Source organism: Phascolarctos cinereus, unplaced genomic scaffold (assembly GCF_003287225.1).
Source record: "Phascolarctos cinereus isolate Bilbo 61053 unplaced genomic scaffold, phaCin_HiC Scaffold_3;HRSCAF=262, whole genome shotgun sequence".
Taxonomy (NCBI): domain Eukaryota; kingdom Metazoa; phylum Chordata; class Mammalia; order Diprotodontia; family Phascolarctidae; genus Phascolarctos; species Phascolarctos cinereus.
Window position 1 is genome coordinate 227815846 of NW_027555736.1, and position 15917 is coordinate 227831762.

Consider the following 15917-nt stretch of genomic DNA (forward strand, 5'->3'; position numbering starts at 1 on the left):
ACCTAAAGTGCAGGCTTGATTGTCGAAACTCCTATGGCTCCCTATTACCTCTAGGATCATATAAGGTCTTTATAGCTGGACTCATGGGCAGCTAGGTGGTGCAGTGTGGTATAGTGTGGATGGAAAGCTTGCTTTGGAGCCAGAAAGACCTGGGTTCAAATCCTACCTCTGACTCATACTGGTTGTGTGACCTTGAACAAATAACCTCTCACATCTCTAAGACTAAAAACTGATGAAAAGGTGCTAACTTGCATGAGTAGAGAGACTGTCTTCATCTGGGAGTCCTCCATACCAATAAAATCAAAGGCCTAGTGATAAGCACGCCATGTATACAGTCTTTATCTCAGTCATTGACACAAATGTTTAATGATTCTAGGCTAAATGTATTTCTCTGGGACTCTTTACTACAGAGCTATTTCCAAACTGATATCAAATTATCATCGACTACTTTTAGGTCTCGACATTCATTCAGTTTTGAACACACTTAACTGTACTACTGTTTAGCCCTCATCTCTCCATCTTGTATATAGGAACCTCACAAAAAGCTTGGACATGCTTTGCTGAATCTTAGGTGACTCTTGTCTATAACATTTCCTTGGTTTGTCAAAAAAAATTAAATTAGGCTGGTCAGGCATGACCTACTCTTGATGAAGCTAAGCTGGCTTTTTGTGATCACCAACCACTTGTTTTTCTAGATGTTCACTTGCTATCCTTTAATAATACATTCTAGAATTTTACCAGGAATCAAAGTCAAGCTCACTGACTTTCAGAATTCGTTGTCTTCTCCTTTTATAATTTAAATTTTAATTGATATGTTTTGTTTTTAAATATCTTCATCTCCCAATATGTTCTCTCTTGCCCCACATGGAGAGTCATTCCTTATAATAAAGAATATAAAAGAAAGGGGAAAAAAGCATTTCCACAAAACAATCCCACTCTCTAAGGGGCCAAGGAGGCTGCACTTTCCCCTTGGGGTTCTAGGGTCCACTGAGATATAGGCGGGTGTTTCGTTCTCTGCCCAAGCCTCTGCTCATGATTTTCCCCATTTGTTAGCACCCCAGTTCTATTAGGAATTTTATCAGGTAGCTTTTACAAAGGGATTTATTTATCTTATAAATCTACTGAGAACAAACGTACAAACATATCTCCCAATACCTTGGGGTTGGGGGAATAATTCCCTCTATACTACCTTGGTCTCTGGGTGGGGAGGAAATTAGGTTCACAATTGAGCTTTCTTTCCTTCTTTCAGCACATTTGCCCTATCAAGTTCACTTCTTAAGATGAAATCACTGCCGGTTTATGCTAGGTGGGGGCTCTCAAGGTCAATCCAAATGATCGCTTCAGATAATCTCCAGGCTGGCCTGGCTATAATATCTGGGCTAGATTCCTAAATTCCTGTGGTCCTCAAGGTCAGCCTCTGAAATTCCCAAGCTCAGAAACGCCACTTCTTTGTAGTGGTAGGTGCTAAATCTTGTGTAATCCTGACTATGGCTCCATGGTATTTGAATTATTTCTTTCTGGCTGCTTAGAGTATTTCCTCCTTGAACTGGAAACTCTGGATTTTGGCTATAATATTCCTGGGAATTTTCATCTGGGAATTCCTTTTAGGAAGTAACCATTGGATTCTTTCAATTTCTGCTTTGCCCTTTGGTTCTAAGACATATGGAAAGTTTTCTTTATAATTTCTTGAAATATGATGTTTAAGATCTTATTTTGATCATGGATTTCAGACAGTCTAGTGATTCTTAAATCATCTCTCCTCAATCTTTTTCCAGGTTAGTCATTTTTTCCTATGAAATATTTCACATTTTTTCTATTTTTTCCTGTCTTTTGACTTTGTTTTATGATTTCATGGTGCCTTATGGAGTCATAAGCTTCCACTTGACCAGTTCTAATTTTTAAGAAGTTATTTTCTTCACTGAGATTTTGTTCCTCTTTTACTATTTGGTCAATTCTGATTTTTAAGGAGTTATTTTCTTTAGTATTTTTTTTGCTTCTTTTACCAAGCTGTTAATTCTTTTTTCATAATTTTCTTGGATAGCTCTCATTTCTTTTCCCAATTTTCCTCTACCACTCTAATTTGATTTTTAATTTTTTTGCTCCTTTTAAAAATCTCTTTAGCTCTTCTAGGAATTCTTGTTGAGCTTGTGTACAACCTGTGTTTTTCTTTGAGTCTTTGCTAAAGGTGTTTTCAGGTCATTGTCTTTTTCTGAGCTTGTCTTGAGTTTCCCTATCACCATAATAGGGTTTTTTTTTTCATGGTTAGGGTTTTTTACTTTTGTTTTGTTTTTCTGTTGTTGTTGTTTTTGCACCTACTTCTTGACTTTGGACTTTGCATTAGAATTGGGCTTTGCTCATCTCCTAGGGGAATGACTAGCTGAGCTTTTATCTATTATGTTCGTTTGCTTTCACAGCTCTATCTGGGATCTTATAGGTTTTTGGTGCCTCCAAAGTGGTGTGATCTAGGTAGAGGTCTGGCCACTGCCCTCTGGTCTTTACTCTTCTCCTTGTCCAGGTATAGCCCCCGCTCCCTTCTGACTGTTCCTCTTCATCCTGGAACTGTGATCTGGAACTGGGTGATGTAGCTGCCAAATTGCACCTGACCACCCAGTGCTAGCACAGGGGTCCCTTGGGATCTCTTTCTAACCATGTGTTCATCACCATACCATACTGGTACTACTGCTGCTTGCTATAGCCACTATGTGGTACTACTTCCTCTGTACCTTGCTTTTCACCAGCCCCTACTCCAGTGTCCACAGACCTCTCTTTCTGTCTTCCTAAACTGTTATAGGCTAGAAGAAAAATGACTCATTTTTTCCTTGGCTTTCTCACTCAGAATTCTGTTTGGTGTTTTCTGTGGTTATTCTGTAGGAAAGGTTTTGGGGGAGGTTTGGCAATTGTAACCTTTCACTCTGCTGCCTTGACTCTGCCCCACCCCGCATCATTTCTATAGCATGTCTCTGCACTAAGATTGTAATGTGTTTTCCAAATTCCTTATCTGTTTCTTCATTCTGTATAAGAGATCTATAGTATTCTCTGTTGACAATATGGCTCCTTTTCTGCCTCCATGATAATGTTCTTGTCCAAATATTCTCTATCATGCACTACCTCTTCCAACACTGGTACCTGGATATCCTATATTTTCTTAATATATATATTTTCCGTTCCCCTTTTACCTATCCTATTCTTTTTGAATCAGAGATTCCCTTTCAGTGCTATATTCATAATCTTGGATTACATCCCATTAGATCTCAGTACTATTTATGAGGTCAAATTTACCTCATTGCATTCACATCTCTAGTTGCCCAATCCTATGCACAGGGCATCCGTTCTGACTGCCTAGCTTGGGGTGTGGAGGAGGCTCAATGACTCAGAGCCCTTTTCACTTAAGCTGGAAAGTAGAAGGGTTTTCTGATCCCTCAGGGCAGGTTCAAACTTACCATGCTACTGCTGAAGACAGCGCCATCCCACTTACATGGCTCAATCTCTCTCTCTCTCCCCAGCTGTCTGTGAACCACCATGCCAAAACAAGGGCTCCTGCAGTCGGCCCCAGCAATGTGTCTGTCGTTCTGGCTTCCGGGGCAACCGCTGTGAAGAGGTCATTCCTGACGAGGAGTACCACCCCCAACCTTCACGGCCAGTGCCTCGGTCACCAGTGGGTTTGCCCAGCCTCAGCAGGAGTAGTGGGCTGAGAGAGAGCCCTGCCTCAGTGGTACAATCTCCAGTGTTGCAGAAGTTACCAGTTGGGTATGTTTTCCTTTTTTCATTGTGGGCACAAATGTCATTCTTTCCAAACAACTGAGTGTTTAAAGAGATATATTTACTCTTTACTCCATTGCTAGGATACCCTTTCCCTTGGGTACCTTGTGAAGTCTTCAGCAGGCAGTGTGGGGCTCGTGGCTCATAGACCAGGAAGTCTGACTAGCTCTTGTAACTTCAGGAGTCTGCTGAAATTCCCTTAACAGGAGATGAGCCCTTGGGGCAGCTAAGTGGTGCAGTGGATAGAGTGCCAGCCCTGGAGTCAGGAGGACCTGAGTTCAAATCCGACCTCAGACACTTGCTAGCTGTGTGACCCTCGGCAAGTCACTTAACCCTGACAAAAAACGCAGAACAAAACAGATGAGCCTTTCATTCTTTAATCAGAGACAATCTCAAGATGTAAATACTCTAAGACAAGGAATAATCTATTAATTTACATCTTTGTGAAGATATGAATGAACAGAAACTTTGGTCTGATCAGGGAAAGGCAGAGACAAAAGGAGCATGGCACCAAGCTTCTAAAGGAGGAGGAAGGGAAAGGATCTGGGGACGGGGACAAGTGGCAGACCTTGGTATTTCACAATCCTGCAGAAGACTGTGATGTTCTGTGTGTCCTTTCACTTTCTGTCCTCCAGGAGAGATGGAGTAGAGATGATGGTGGTGGAAGGCATATCTGCATCAGTGTGGTTAGCAGGAGGGAATACAGATGTCTGAAGGGCCTGGTAGCAGGAAGTCAAAGGCAGTTTTCCCTTTTCCCTCAATATATCCTGGGAAGTTTATAGCTTAATCATGGACTGAGAAAAGTGAAGAAGTTATTATACATGGACAGCCTTTAGGACCTTCCTGCCGCCCTGGTGGCCTTCCTAAGGTATATCTAACATAATTCCAAGCACACAGGTGAATTGCCACCAGGATGTTCCATTCATTTCACTAATTGCTGGATGAAGAAAACAAAAGCCAAATTTACTCACATCTGTTTTGGTTGGGGGTGGTGGTATTGGGATTGCTGTAGTGATTGAGGTATTCACTCCTGGTCTTTGGGACTCGCTCTGTTCTTCCTAGAAGAAGGATCCTCCAGCCACTAATGATTAACGTTTATGTTCCAGGGTCTTAGTGACTGGAGCAATTTTGCCCAGTGGGACATAAATGTGATTTCTATCTTTCCAAGAGAGATGGAACTATTTCTTTTTGGAGGGATGAGGGTTCTGGGAGCCTAAAGACTGAAGGGCAGGGTCACGCCTTTAGGTGTTTCTATATGTGTTATCCCACTTGATCCTCACAAACATCTTTGATGTGTAAAAAGAGATTCATTGTTTATGGGTAATTAATCATTTTATTAGTCATGCTGGCAATAAAAAGGGTCAATGACACTCTCAAATGCCGAACACCCTTCATAGAACCCATTCAGTGCTTATATGCCCTTGGAAGAGTCGGTGGTCCTGAGGGTGACAATTGACAAAATGGTTAACAAGTAATGAGAACGATGAGAGGCGGACCTATTCTAATGGGGAATGTGACTTTGATTATGTTATCGACTTCCAAATCACCTCCATCTTTGCGCAATCTAGACAAAGAATCTATCCCCATCCATACCTGAGTAGAACACAACGGGCTTCCCCACTCGGGTGAGGTCTGAACAAGATTGAGGAAAAAGTAAATCCAATATCATTATCAGTCACGTCCTTCAGATGCTGGCTGGCTGGGTTACAGAGAATGAAAATCTAGGAAGGGAAAAAAACCTGGATCTCCTCAATAATTGGTTATTTAATAATCACTTCTCTCACTTCCTGTATGATGAGGAATTATAGCTTTAGAGCTGGGAGGAACCTTGGAAAGCTATCTAGTTCTACTCCTTCATTGTATAGATGATGAAATGGAGTCCCAGAGGGGTTAATGTATGCCCAAATTCATACATCTAGTAAGTGGCAGAGCTGGGATTTGAACCTAGGCATATGGAATAGAGTACTGGACTTGGACTCAGGAAGAACTGAGTTCATGTTCCACTTCAAACACTTATTGTATTACTATGGGTAAGTCATTTAATTTCTCTGGGCCTCAGTTTCCTCATCTGTAAAATAAAGGAGTTGGACTAGATGGCCTTTTTGTCCCTTCTAGCTATAAATCTACAATCCTATAATTCATTGATTCTAAAATCAGTGCTCTTTCCACTGTACCCTGCTGTCTGTCACATCTAATAAATGGCAGAGCCAAGTGCTCTGACTACCGACGTACTGTAGTACACAGACAAAAACATCCAAACCTTTCACTGTATAAAGAACATTAATGATAATCTCTATATAAGAACCTTTGGAGAAGGTTGTTGGAGGAAATGAGATAAAGTGAGAAACATGAGAGTCAACATAGATTTACAGAAAGAACAATGGATTTAGAGTGAAACAGGCTGAGTTCCAATCCTGATTCTGCTACAGTATGACCTGGTGAAAAATCACTTCATGTCTCTATATCTGTTTCCTAAAGTTCTTGGACTATGTAATTTCTATGGTCCTTTCCTATGATCCTATGTATACAGAGGATGAATTTTAAGTAGACTTTGTAAGGTTGGAGTACAGACTCCATACTAGTCCTGGAGTGGGAGCATCCCTCTCTTTTATCTCCATACCATGTGATTTCCAAGTTGATACTTCCTTGATGGGCTGTCATCCCTATCCTACTGATACCATTACTGGTGCTAATTAGCACACTTCTGAGTCAAACACACTCTCTTCTCCATGGATCTCACTTTCACCTGGGGGCCATCTCCAGTTGTCCTGATCTGTATCTTTGCCATGGGACCCAGATGACTAGGGAGGAGAAAGTGAGGCTGATGACATTGCATAGCCCTCCCTCACTTAAATCCAATTGACTTTCATGTCATGGTATCACTTTCCTGATGTCATGGTCTTCTCTGCGAAAGAAGGACAAATCTCAACAACGACTTTCACCCACTCTTTAAGATACATCTTACATTTTCTCTCCTTTGTATGGCTTTAAATGACCACTGCAGTCCTAGTGATCACTCACGTAATCACTCAGTCACTCAATGTCTGCTGCACACACACACACACACACACACACACAGATGTGTGTGTATGTATGTGTATATATACACCCCTTACATACTGCCCTCAAGTTATTAGTGATTTACGAATGTTTGCCATTTCCCCTACTGCACTTCAAGTTCCTTGGGACAACCTTTCTTTGACTTCTTGGTATCCCCCATGGTGTTTTGCTCACATCAGACACTGCCTGGACTGGTGTTGCCCTGGATTATTTGGCATCTGCCTTCTGCTCTCTAACCCCTATCCAAAACTGAGGGCTGTCCTGGGTGCTGAAAGATAGATAGACAGGAAGACAGGTAGAACATTTGCACAGGGGATAAAAATACAAACAAGCAAGGTAATTCCTGTCTTCAAGAAGCTTACATTCTAAATGGGAAAGACAACACATAAAAGAGTGTCAGAAAGCAGGGAGACCTGTTGAGGAGATGGCCAAGAAATGATGTGGAGGATTGGTCCACAGCAAGGTAAGATGAAAGCTCACCTTGCAGAACCTGGGGACTCAAAGGCACTATATATGCCATTCATGGAGTAGTGGGAGGTAGAATAGTTCATTAAAAAGGAAAGTCTCAGAGTTGGGGGATGGGAAGCAAAAGGGGACAGAAGGAAATTACTGAAAGGGAGGTTGCAAAATCCCCAATTTAAAGTTTCTATTTTGTGCAAGGATCCAATCAGGAATGCTATGTGGTTGTCCCCCTTCTTTTTTTTTTTTCCCTTCATGAGAGATGTCTCCAGCTTTCAGAGCAGTGACCATTACCCTCCAGGTTTCATAGATACATGGCTACTGTGATGTTCTTAATGATTTTCAGGCTCCAGGCTTTTGCTGTGTCTAACTGCACTGGACCCTTGATGCCATGAAATCTGGGAAAGTCCAACCAGGCCCTGTCAGCTGTGTTTTGCTTTGGGAAGCCAAATCCCACTCGCCTGGTAGTGTCAGACATTTCCTGTGCGTTTGGCCAGGTTTCTCCAAGCAGCGGCTGGCCTCTCTCCTGATAACAGCTGGGAAAGGGATGAAGCCCTTCGTGTCCAGAGAAGGAGGTAGTAGTGAGGGCATCCTAAATGTATGAGGAAAGAAAAAAGTAAAACCAAGAGAGGACCTTGAAATTCAGCCATCTCCAAATATTCTGCTCCAAAATGGGGCTAGACAAAGGCCAAGGAAAATCCTGGGAGAGAGAAGAAAGCTATCTGTGAAGAATGGAGGGAGAACGTGGGTGCAGTAGGCAGGATACTCTGCAAAGAGCCAAATGTGGGCTGATGCTGTCCAGCTGTTTCCCAGGTTGGCTGCAGAAGACTTAAATTTCCTTCTGAGCCCCAAACCAAAGTTCTTTCCTTAGTGCAAAGGAGTGGGAGAGGGAGAGAGAGAGAGACAGAGAGAGAGAGAGAGAGAGAGAGAGAGAGAGAGAGAGAAGAGAGAGAGACAGACAGACAGACAGACAGACAGACAGACAGACAGAGACAGAGACTGCAATACCTGAAAAATGGCAGCCTGTGACAGAGGATCTGGGAGCCGGATCCTTTGGATTGAACCTTGAGCTGGAAAAGTTAAAAGAACTCAGAAAGTATCCAGAAGATGAAAAACACTGGACTGCTCACCGTAGGCACAAAATAAGGGGTGGAGAAATGGTATAATGGAGAGAAGATTGAGTGCCAGTCCCTAGTAGTGACTCAGGGAAACATTTGAGCATCATGGCAGGCCTGAGAGAAGAAGAGCCTAGCCTCCCCCAGCCTGGCACTTGCTTCGGTTGCCTTGGGGCAAAGACCCCTCCCCCATCCCAAACTCTTCTAGTCAATGGGCGAGGGGAAGGGAAAAGAGACATTGAGAGAAGCATTGCATCTTTTTCTCAGGATGGGAATTCCCCTGCTGAGTGGGAAATAGCACTGAGCTAGGCTAAGGGCAAATGAGTGATTGAGGGGCAGCTAGGTGGCGCAGTGGATAGAGCACTGGCCCTAAAGTCAGGAGGACCTGAGTTCAAATCCAGCCTCAAAGCAAACACTTGACACTTACTAGCTGTGTGACCCTGGGCAAGTCACTTAACCCCAACTGCCTAAAATAAAAAAATGAGTGATTGAGTTCCAGAAGCTCGGGATGAGGCCAAGTACCTTAGGACAGAAAGATGAGGGCAAGTAGGACTCTTGGGTTACATGCAGCTAGGTGTCCCACTGGATAGAGTGCGAGGCCTGGAGTCAGGAAGACCTGAGTTCAAATCTGGCCCTAGAAACTTACCAACTGTGGGACCCTGGACGAATCACTTAATCTCTATCTACCTCAGTTTTCTCATCTGTAAAAGAAGAATAACAATAGCACATCTACTTTGTAGGGTTGTTGTAAAGACAAAATGACATAATGCATGTGAAACACTTAGCACAGTGCCTGGCATGTAGTAGGCATGGTGTAAATGATAGCTATTATTTGATTATTATTCTTGTCTCAAGTCACATAACCTCTCTTTGCTTCAATTTCTTCTACTACAAAATAAAGGAAACTAGATCACAGGATAATAGATTTAGATTGGGAAGAAATCCAATAAACCATTTAATTCAGTCTCTTAATTTTATAGATGAGGAAATTAAAGACTAGAGAGGCTGAGTGACTTTCCTAAGGTGAGTGGTAGGGCCAGGATCCACACCCAGGTCCCCTGACTTCAAATCCAGCTTTCTTTCCGTTATACCACAGATGACTTACGTGGTTTATTCCAGATTTAAATCTATGATCCTATATTTGAGCCAATGAACTGGAGTATATTGAAAAGGTGGGTCAGCTATGACTCGGGGCCCATGAACAGCGGCTGCTCATGTATAATAAATGACAGTGAATCTCTGGGCTGCCCACGAGATCCTGCCTTCTGTGGGGCTGGGGATGTGGGGTCTTTTGTATGCTGAGAACATTGCACCTTGGTCTTCCTTCTTCCCTTTCTCATCTTTTCTCTTCTCCCTCTCATTTTAGCCTAGAACATCTGAGAGCATCTGAATTTGAGACAAGGTGTCGGGAAAGTTTCTAATGCTGCAGCATTTAATGTCTATACTTTAATTTTAGTTGTTTTTTCACTCATGTCTGATTCTTCATGACCCCTTTGGGCATTTTCTGGACAAAGATACTGGACTGGCTCGCCATTTCCTGCTCTAGCTCATTTTACAGATGAGGAAATGGAGGCAAACAGGGTTAAATGACTTGCCCAGCTTTACAGAGCTGATAGGTGTCTGAGGTCAGATTTAAACTCAGGAAGATGAGTCTCCTTACTCCAGACCCCGTGTTCTGTCCACTGTGCCACCTAGCTGCCCCCATAGTGGTGAGCAATATAAAAACCTTCAGTGTGCACATTATATAGAACAAGTGAGATAAAATATGTTAAACACTTTGCAAGCCTTAGAGTGCTGTACAAATGCTAGCTATAATTATCCTCCTCCTCCTCTTCCAAACTCTCATTACTGTTCTCATAATGAGGATGATGGTATGTGTGTGTGATTATATGAGGACGATAATAATGTGCATTTGTGGCCACCCCAGTTGGGACGATGATCAGGATTCAACACCACCTTTTTTTTTTAACACTGCTGACTTCTACCGCTTAAAGCAGGAACTCAGCCACAGCCACATGCCCATCTTTCCATCCCTAGAGGTGCCCCGCAGAAGGGCAACTTTGACATCTTTTGATGTATCTTTAAGGCAACAGGCCAACTTGCCATAGTTGGGTGAACCTGAAGACACCCCAGTAAGAGCTTCGGGGCAGAAGCTCTTTCGAAGCACCAAATGGCACACTGATCGTGGTCATGAGGCCCCTTCCTGAACAGTCCTGTGGAAGAGAGGGGGGAATATAGATAGACATACAACAGATAGACAGACAGACAGAAGGAACCCACACGCACTGTGTACATGGATGGCTAGTCTCCTTGAACCAGAAGGAGAAATGGGATCTCTCAGAACATGACTGATTTAGAACAACTTCAGAGGAGAAGCATTTCCACTGTGGTAGGAAGGGAGGCAATCCATGAAGGGTGCAGTGGGTTCTACTCTTGTAAATGGCAGGAGATTTTCCCACAAGGTCAAGGAAGAAGACTAAAATCCTTTTTCTCCCCAAGGAGTGAGTACTGCTGAAAAAGAAAACAGGCAGTGATGAGAAAAAGGGCGAGAGACACAGAATCTATGTACCAGACACCCAGGCTCAGTGAATTCACTTTGGCCATGTGTATCCCATGTGCTGCCAGAAGTAACTGGGCGAGGGGGCAGAAGGAAAGAGGAAGGACTGTGGAGCACAGCTTCATGTAGAGCTGCTTTTTAAGCCGTTCCATGAAGTTATAGCCCCTGGCAACTGAGGTTGGCTCAGTGAGAAGACGGGGCTTGGACAAGCTGGCACGGTAGGGAAATCAGTCTGCCACTAAGAAAATGTTCTTGTCCTCCATGGAGAGAGTTCCTGTGGGTCTGTCCTGCAGGATGGATGTCTGGTTAGGGCAAGGAAAGGATGGAGACAGGGCAAAAGGTGCCTGGGGGTGCTCATGCCTACTTGTTGACCCAAGTGAGAAGTCAATCAGTCGGTCAGCATTTATTAACTGTGCTAAATGCTGGGGATACAAAGAAAGGTAAAATAGTCCCTCTGCCCTCAGAGAGCTCAGATTCTAACAGACAACATGTAAACAACTATGTACATACAGGTTACATACATTTCAGCTGGGAGGTAATCTCAGAGCCAGGGCAGTTAGGTGGTATAGTGGATAGAATGTCAGGAAGACCTGAATTCAAATCCTGCTTCAGACACTTACATGCTGTGTGACCCTGGGCAAGTCACTTAACCTTGTTTGCCTCAGTTTCCTCATCCATAAAATGAGCCGGAGGAGGAAATGGCAAGCCACTCCAGTATCTTTGCCAAGAAAACCCCGAATGGGGTCAGGAAAAGTCAGACATGACTGCACAGCAACCACCTCAGAGCCTAAGAGCCTACCATGGGGGGAGGGAGCTAAGAAAGGCCTCCTGTAGAAAGTAGGCTTTGAGCTGAATCTTGAAGGAAGGCAGAGAAGCCAGGAGAGAGAGGTGAGGAGGGAGAACACTGCAGGAAAGGGTACAAGGGAAAGGCATGAGTTGGGAGATGGAGGATGTCAAGTGCAAAGCACAGCAAGCAGGTCAGCGAAGCTGGAACACAAAGACGTTGGAGAAGGAGGAAAGGGCTAAGCAATAAAGGGCTTTCAAAGCCGAGCAGAGGGTTTGCTTCTGGGGGGGTAATAGGGAGCCACTGAAGCTTACCAAATAGGTGGTGGACATTGTCAGACCTGTGCTTTAGGAAAATCCCTGGCAGCTGTGTGGAAGCTAGATGAGAGGGGAGAGATCGAGGCAGGGAGATCAATTAGATTTTGTGGCTGGCTAGTTGTTTCAGTCAAGTCCAACATTCCATGCCCCCATTTGGGGTTTTCTTGGCACAGATACTGGAGTGGTTTGCCATTTCCTTCTCCAACTCATTTTACAGATTGAGGAACTGAGGCAAACAGGGTTAAGTGACCTGCCCAGGGTCACACAGCTAGTAAGTATCTGAAGCAGGATTTGAACTCACGTCTTCCTGAGCTGTCCCTATAGTATTATAGTGCCTTGTGTGTAACAGGAACTTCATAGACATTGAATTGAATTGACTTAATATCACATTGTATCATTTTCTTAATACCTCTCTCAACCTCCAAAGACCTCTTTAAACTCCTCCCCCTCAGATGTGCTGAGGGACTAAGAACTCTAGATACATTTAGATTTAGTCTCCTATTCCACGAATTTTAGTCATGGCTCTGGCATTAACAAGCTGTATGACTCCGGGTAAATCCCTTCCCTTCTCTGGATCTCAGGTTTCTCATTTCTAAAATGAGGGGGCAAGACCATGAAATAACAACAGCTGACGTTTAGAGAGGTTTTTAACTTTTGCAAAGTACTTTAAACACATTTTTTAAGCCTTGCCAGCAGTCCTATGAGGCAGGTACTAGGACTATTATTATCTCATTTGTATATACAGGCAAACAGGCTGAGAGAGCTTAAATAGCGTCTCCATGGTAACACAGCTAGGAAATGTCAGCAGCAGGATTTGAACCCTCATTTTCCTGACTGGATCCACATTACCCCAGAGACTGTGTAGAATGCTATGGTCCTTTCCAATGGTAAATTCCTTCTCTGCCAGTCATTGTCCCTAACTGAAAAAAGGCTCTTTACCCATCTCTAGCAGATGCATTGAGGATAAATGAAATTAGGTGAATGCCAAATAACAACCTCCTTCATGATTGCAACAGTTAGCACTTCCAAAAGTGACGTACTACACTTAACTCTCAAACTGGCAGCAAGTCAGCCTTGGACGAATTATGTACCTTGCATATTTCTGTCTTTATCATTGACCGTTCCTTTTGACCAGTAAGCAATGTAATCTTATCACTGTGCTCTCTAAAGCTGCTTCCTGGTTGGACTGACACCCCCGGAGCTCCACTGAGTGCCAGGATTTCCTCTGCCACAGGGCATATAAGTTTTGTTCCATCTCAACCCCTTACAAAACTCCACCCGTTGCTGAGTTTGTTGAGAAACTTTAAACCGCAAGCTCACCTCCTGGAATTTTCTAGAAAAACACAAATTCTTGGGACTTTATAAAAGGCTTCTTGGGATTTTTGGTGCCCTGACAATGAGCTGGAATGTTTACTAATGTCTGAAATAGTGATTTTTAGTTATCCTCATGAATAAGGTCTGAAAGTTTTCTCCAAAAGTAACCAGAAAAGATAGGCAGGCAGGAGTTACTGACTTTCAGAAGGAAAAACTGAAAACAAGGGTCAAATGGCCCAAAGCATTAGTTAAGCATCTTACAAGTGCCCAGCACTGTGGAGGATATTGAATAAGATAGGACTTCTGGTTAGGATAGCAATGTGAAAGGTTGGAGATGAGCTCAGCTCTCCCACATATATTCCATCAAATATCTACAAAGGGCACTAGCCTGAATAACGATTTAGAAGTCCAAAAAGAAACAATAGTAAACTCCTTTGTCAGGCCTAGGATAACATGAAAAGATAACCAGATGTCTGGGAGAGAGGTCTTTCTAGAGATACCAATGTGAACTCAGGTAAGCAGATTTCTCTGACCTTAGACTTGGAACTAGGCACCAAAAGCATTTTGACTGTGAGTTTCTTATGTTCATGGGAAGCCTACGATACTCTGCCTGGAGGTGCTACAGAGGGGCCCAAAGAGCACAGCCTTCTGACTGGAAGCAATCTAGGGGGACTTACAACCTGTCAGTTTTCTGCAGGCAGACATTCCAGGGGAGGAGGAAGTCTGGCAGGAACATAAGGAATCAAGGTCAGGTCCAAACAGAGCCAGAACTAAAGCTGGAAGATTAGTAAATAGAAGCAGTCACCAAACGCTCAGAATATGGGTCAAAAAAAGAGAAAAAGTTCAAGTACCAAGGAACCACAATCAGGATCACAGAAGACTATGCTGTAGCTACACTGAAGGAGAGAAAATCTTGTAACATGATATTTCAGAAGACAGAAGATAGTTTTGCAACCGAAAACAACTTGCCCTTACAAGACTCAATATAATTCTACGAGGGAATGGAATAGAAGATTTTTAAGAATATTTGATGATAAGATCAGAAATTAGTAGATACTTTAAATGCAAATAAAGGCATCAATGGAAACCTAGAAAATGAAATACAATCAAGAAAATGGAAGAGGCTAAATGATGCTTACATTTTAAGAGAACTAAAAGAGAAAAGTGGATAGCTATCTCTTCAGAAGTCCAATGTCTTGAAGGGTCATTGTTGTTCAGCCATGTCTGACTCTTCCTAACCCCACAGACCATACTGTCCATTCTTGGCAAAGATAACAGGAGTAGTTTGTCATTTCCTTCTCTGGTGGATTAAGGCAAACAGAGATTAAGTGACTTGCCTAGGGTCACACAGCTAGTAAGTGTCTGAGGCTGAATACGAACTCAAGTCTTCCTGACTCTATCCTCTGAGCCACCTAACTACCCCCCACTTCTGGAAGGATTATAGAAGGAGTTAAATAAGACAAACACAGGACCAGTGGGTGGTTTTGTTCTATTTTGATCATCTTAAGAGATGAAAGAAAAGGGAGGGGAAAAGGAATATACTAAAGCAGAAGGAGGAAGAATGGAAAAGAACTTAGTATTTGCCACAATTCAGTGTGTGAGAAGAAGAGTTTACAAACACAGAGGGAGAAATGGGGGAGTGGGTATCACATAAACCTTACTCTTATCTGAACTAGACAAAGGAGAGTTGAGCATATACATATATATACAGAGAGTTTTGTATAGAAATATACTCAGCTCAATAAGAGGACAGGTCCAGAGTTAGGGAGGACTAAAAGGAAGGATAAGTTAGAGAGGAAATAGGCACAAACAAAATAACTTTCAAGTTTGGAGGGTGGATCTTAAAGGAGAAATTAAGAGGAGAGAAAGAAAAGGTAAGAATCCATAAGGACCTGGGAAAGGTGAAGAGAGATGGGATAGTGTGGGAATAGAAAGGAATATACATATTTCTTAGCTGTTCATGGCATCTTTTAAAAAACTGTCCACGTGCTGGGGTGTAAAAACCTCATAGACAAATGAAGAAAACAGAAATATTGAATATATCCTTTACCGACCATAAAACAATAAAAAAGCTCCCATAATCAATAAAGGACATTGAATAATGATTCCAATTTTAATAGAGACTAAATGATTTAATCCTGAAGAATTGGTTCATCAAAGGAAGGAATGGTCGTGGAGAAACTTGGGCACACTTATACGAACCGATGCATAGTGACATAGTGACATAGTAAACAGGACAGAAGAATAATTCCTACAATAACAATAACAATATTGTAAAGACAAACAACTATGAAAGAAAGAACTCTGATCAGTGCAATGATTAACTACAATTCCAGAGGACCAGTGATGAAACATAATACCCATACACAAACAAACATAGTACTCATACACACAGAGGTGTGATGGCCTCAAGAGGCAAAATGAGACATACATTTTTGGTCATAGTCAATGCAGGAATTTGTTTTGATTACATATATTTGTTGTAAGTGTTTGTTTTTTTTATTTTTAAAGTAAAATAAAATAAAAGGTTTGGTTTTTTTTTTTAAATGAAT

General features: G+C 42.5%; 1 protein-coding gene across 1 annotated transcript in view; it reads left to right on the forward strand.

The window, feature by feature from the left end:
* LTBP2 (latent transforming growth factor beta binding protein 2) overlaps positions 1-15917 on the forward strand; it is a 191518-nt gene that overhangs the window by 25706 nt on the left and 149895 nt on the right. The window contains 1 exon segment of the mRNA XM_020986296.2: positions 3504-3747. Within this exon segment, the coding sequence (XP_020841955.1) occupies positions 3504-3747 (244 nt within the window).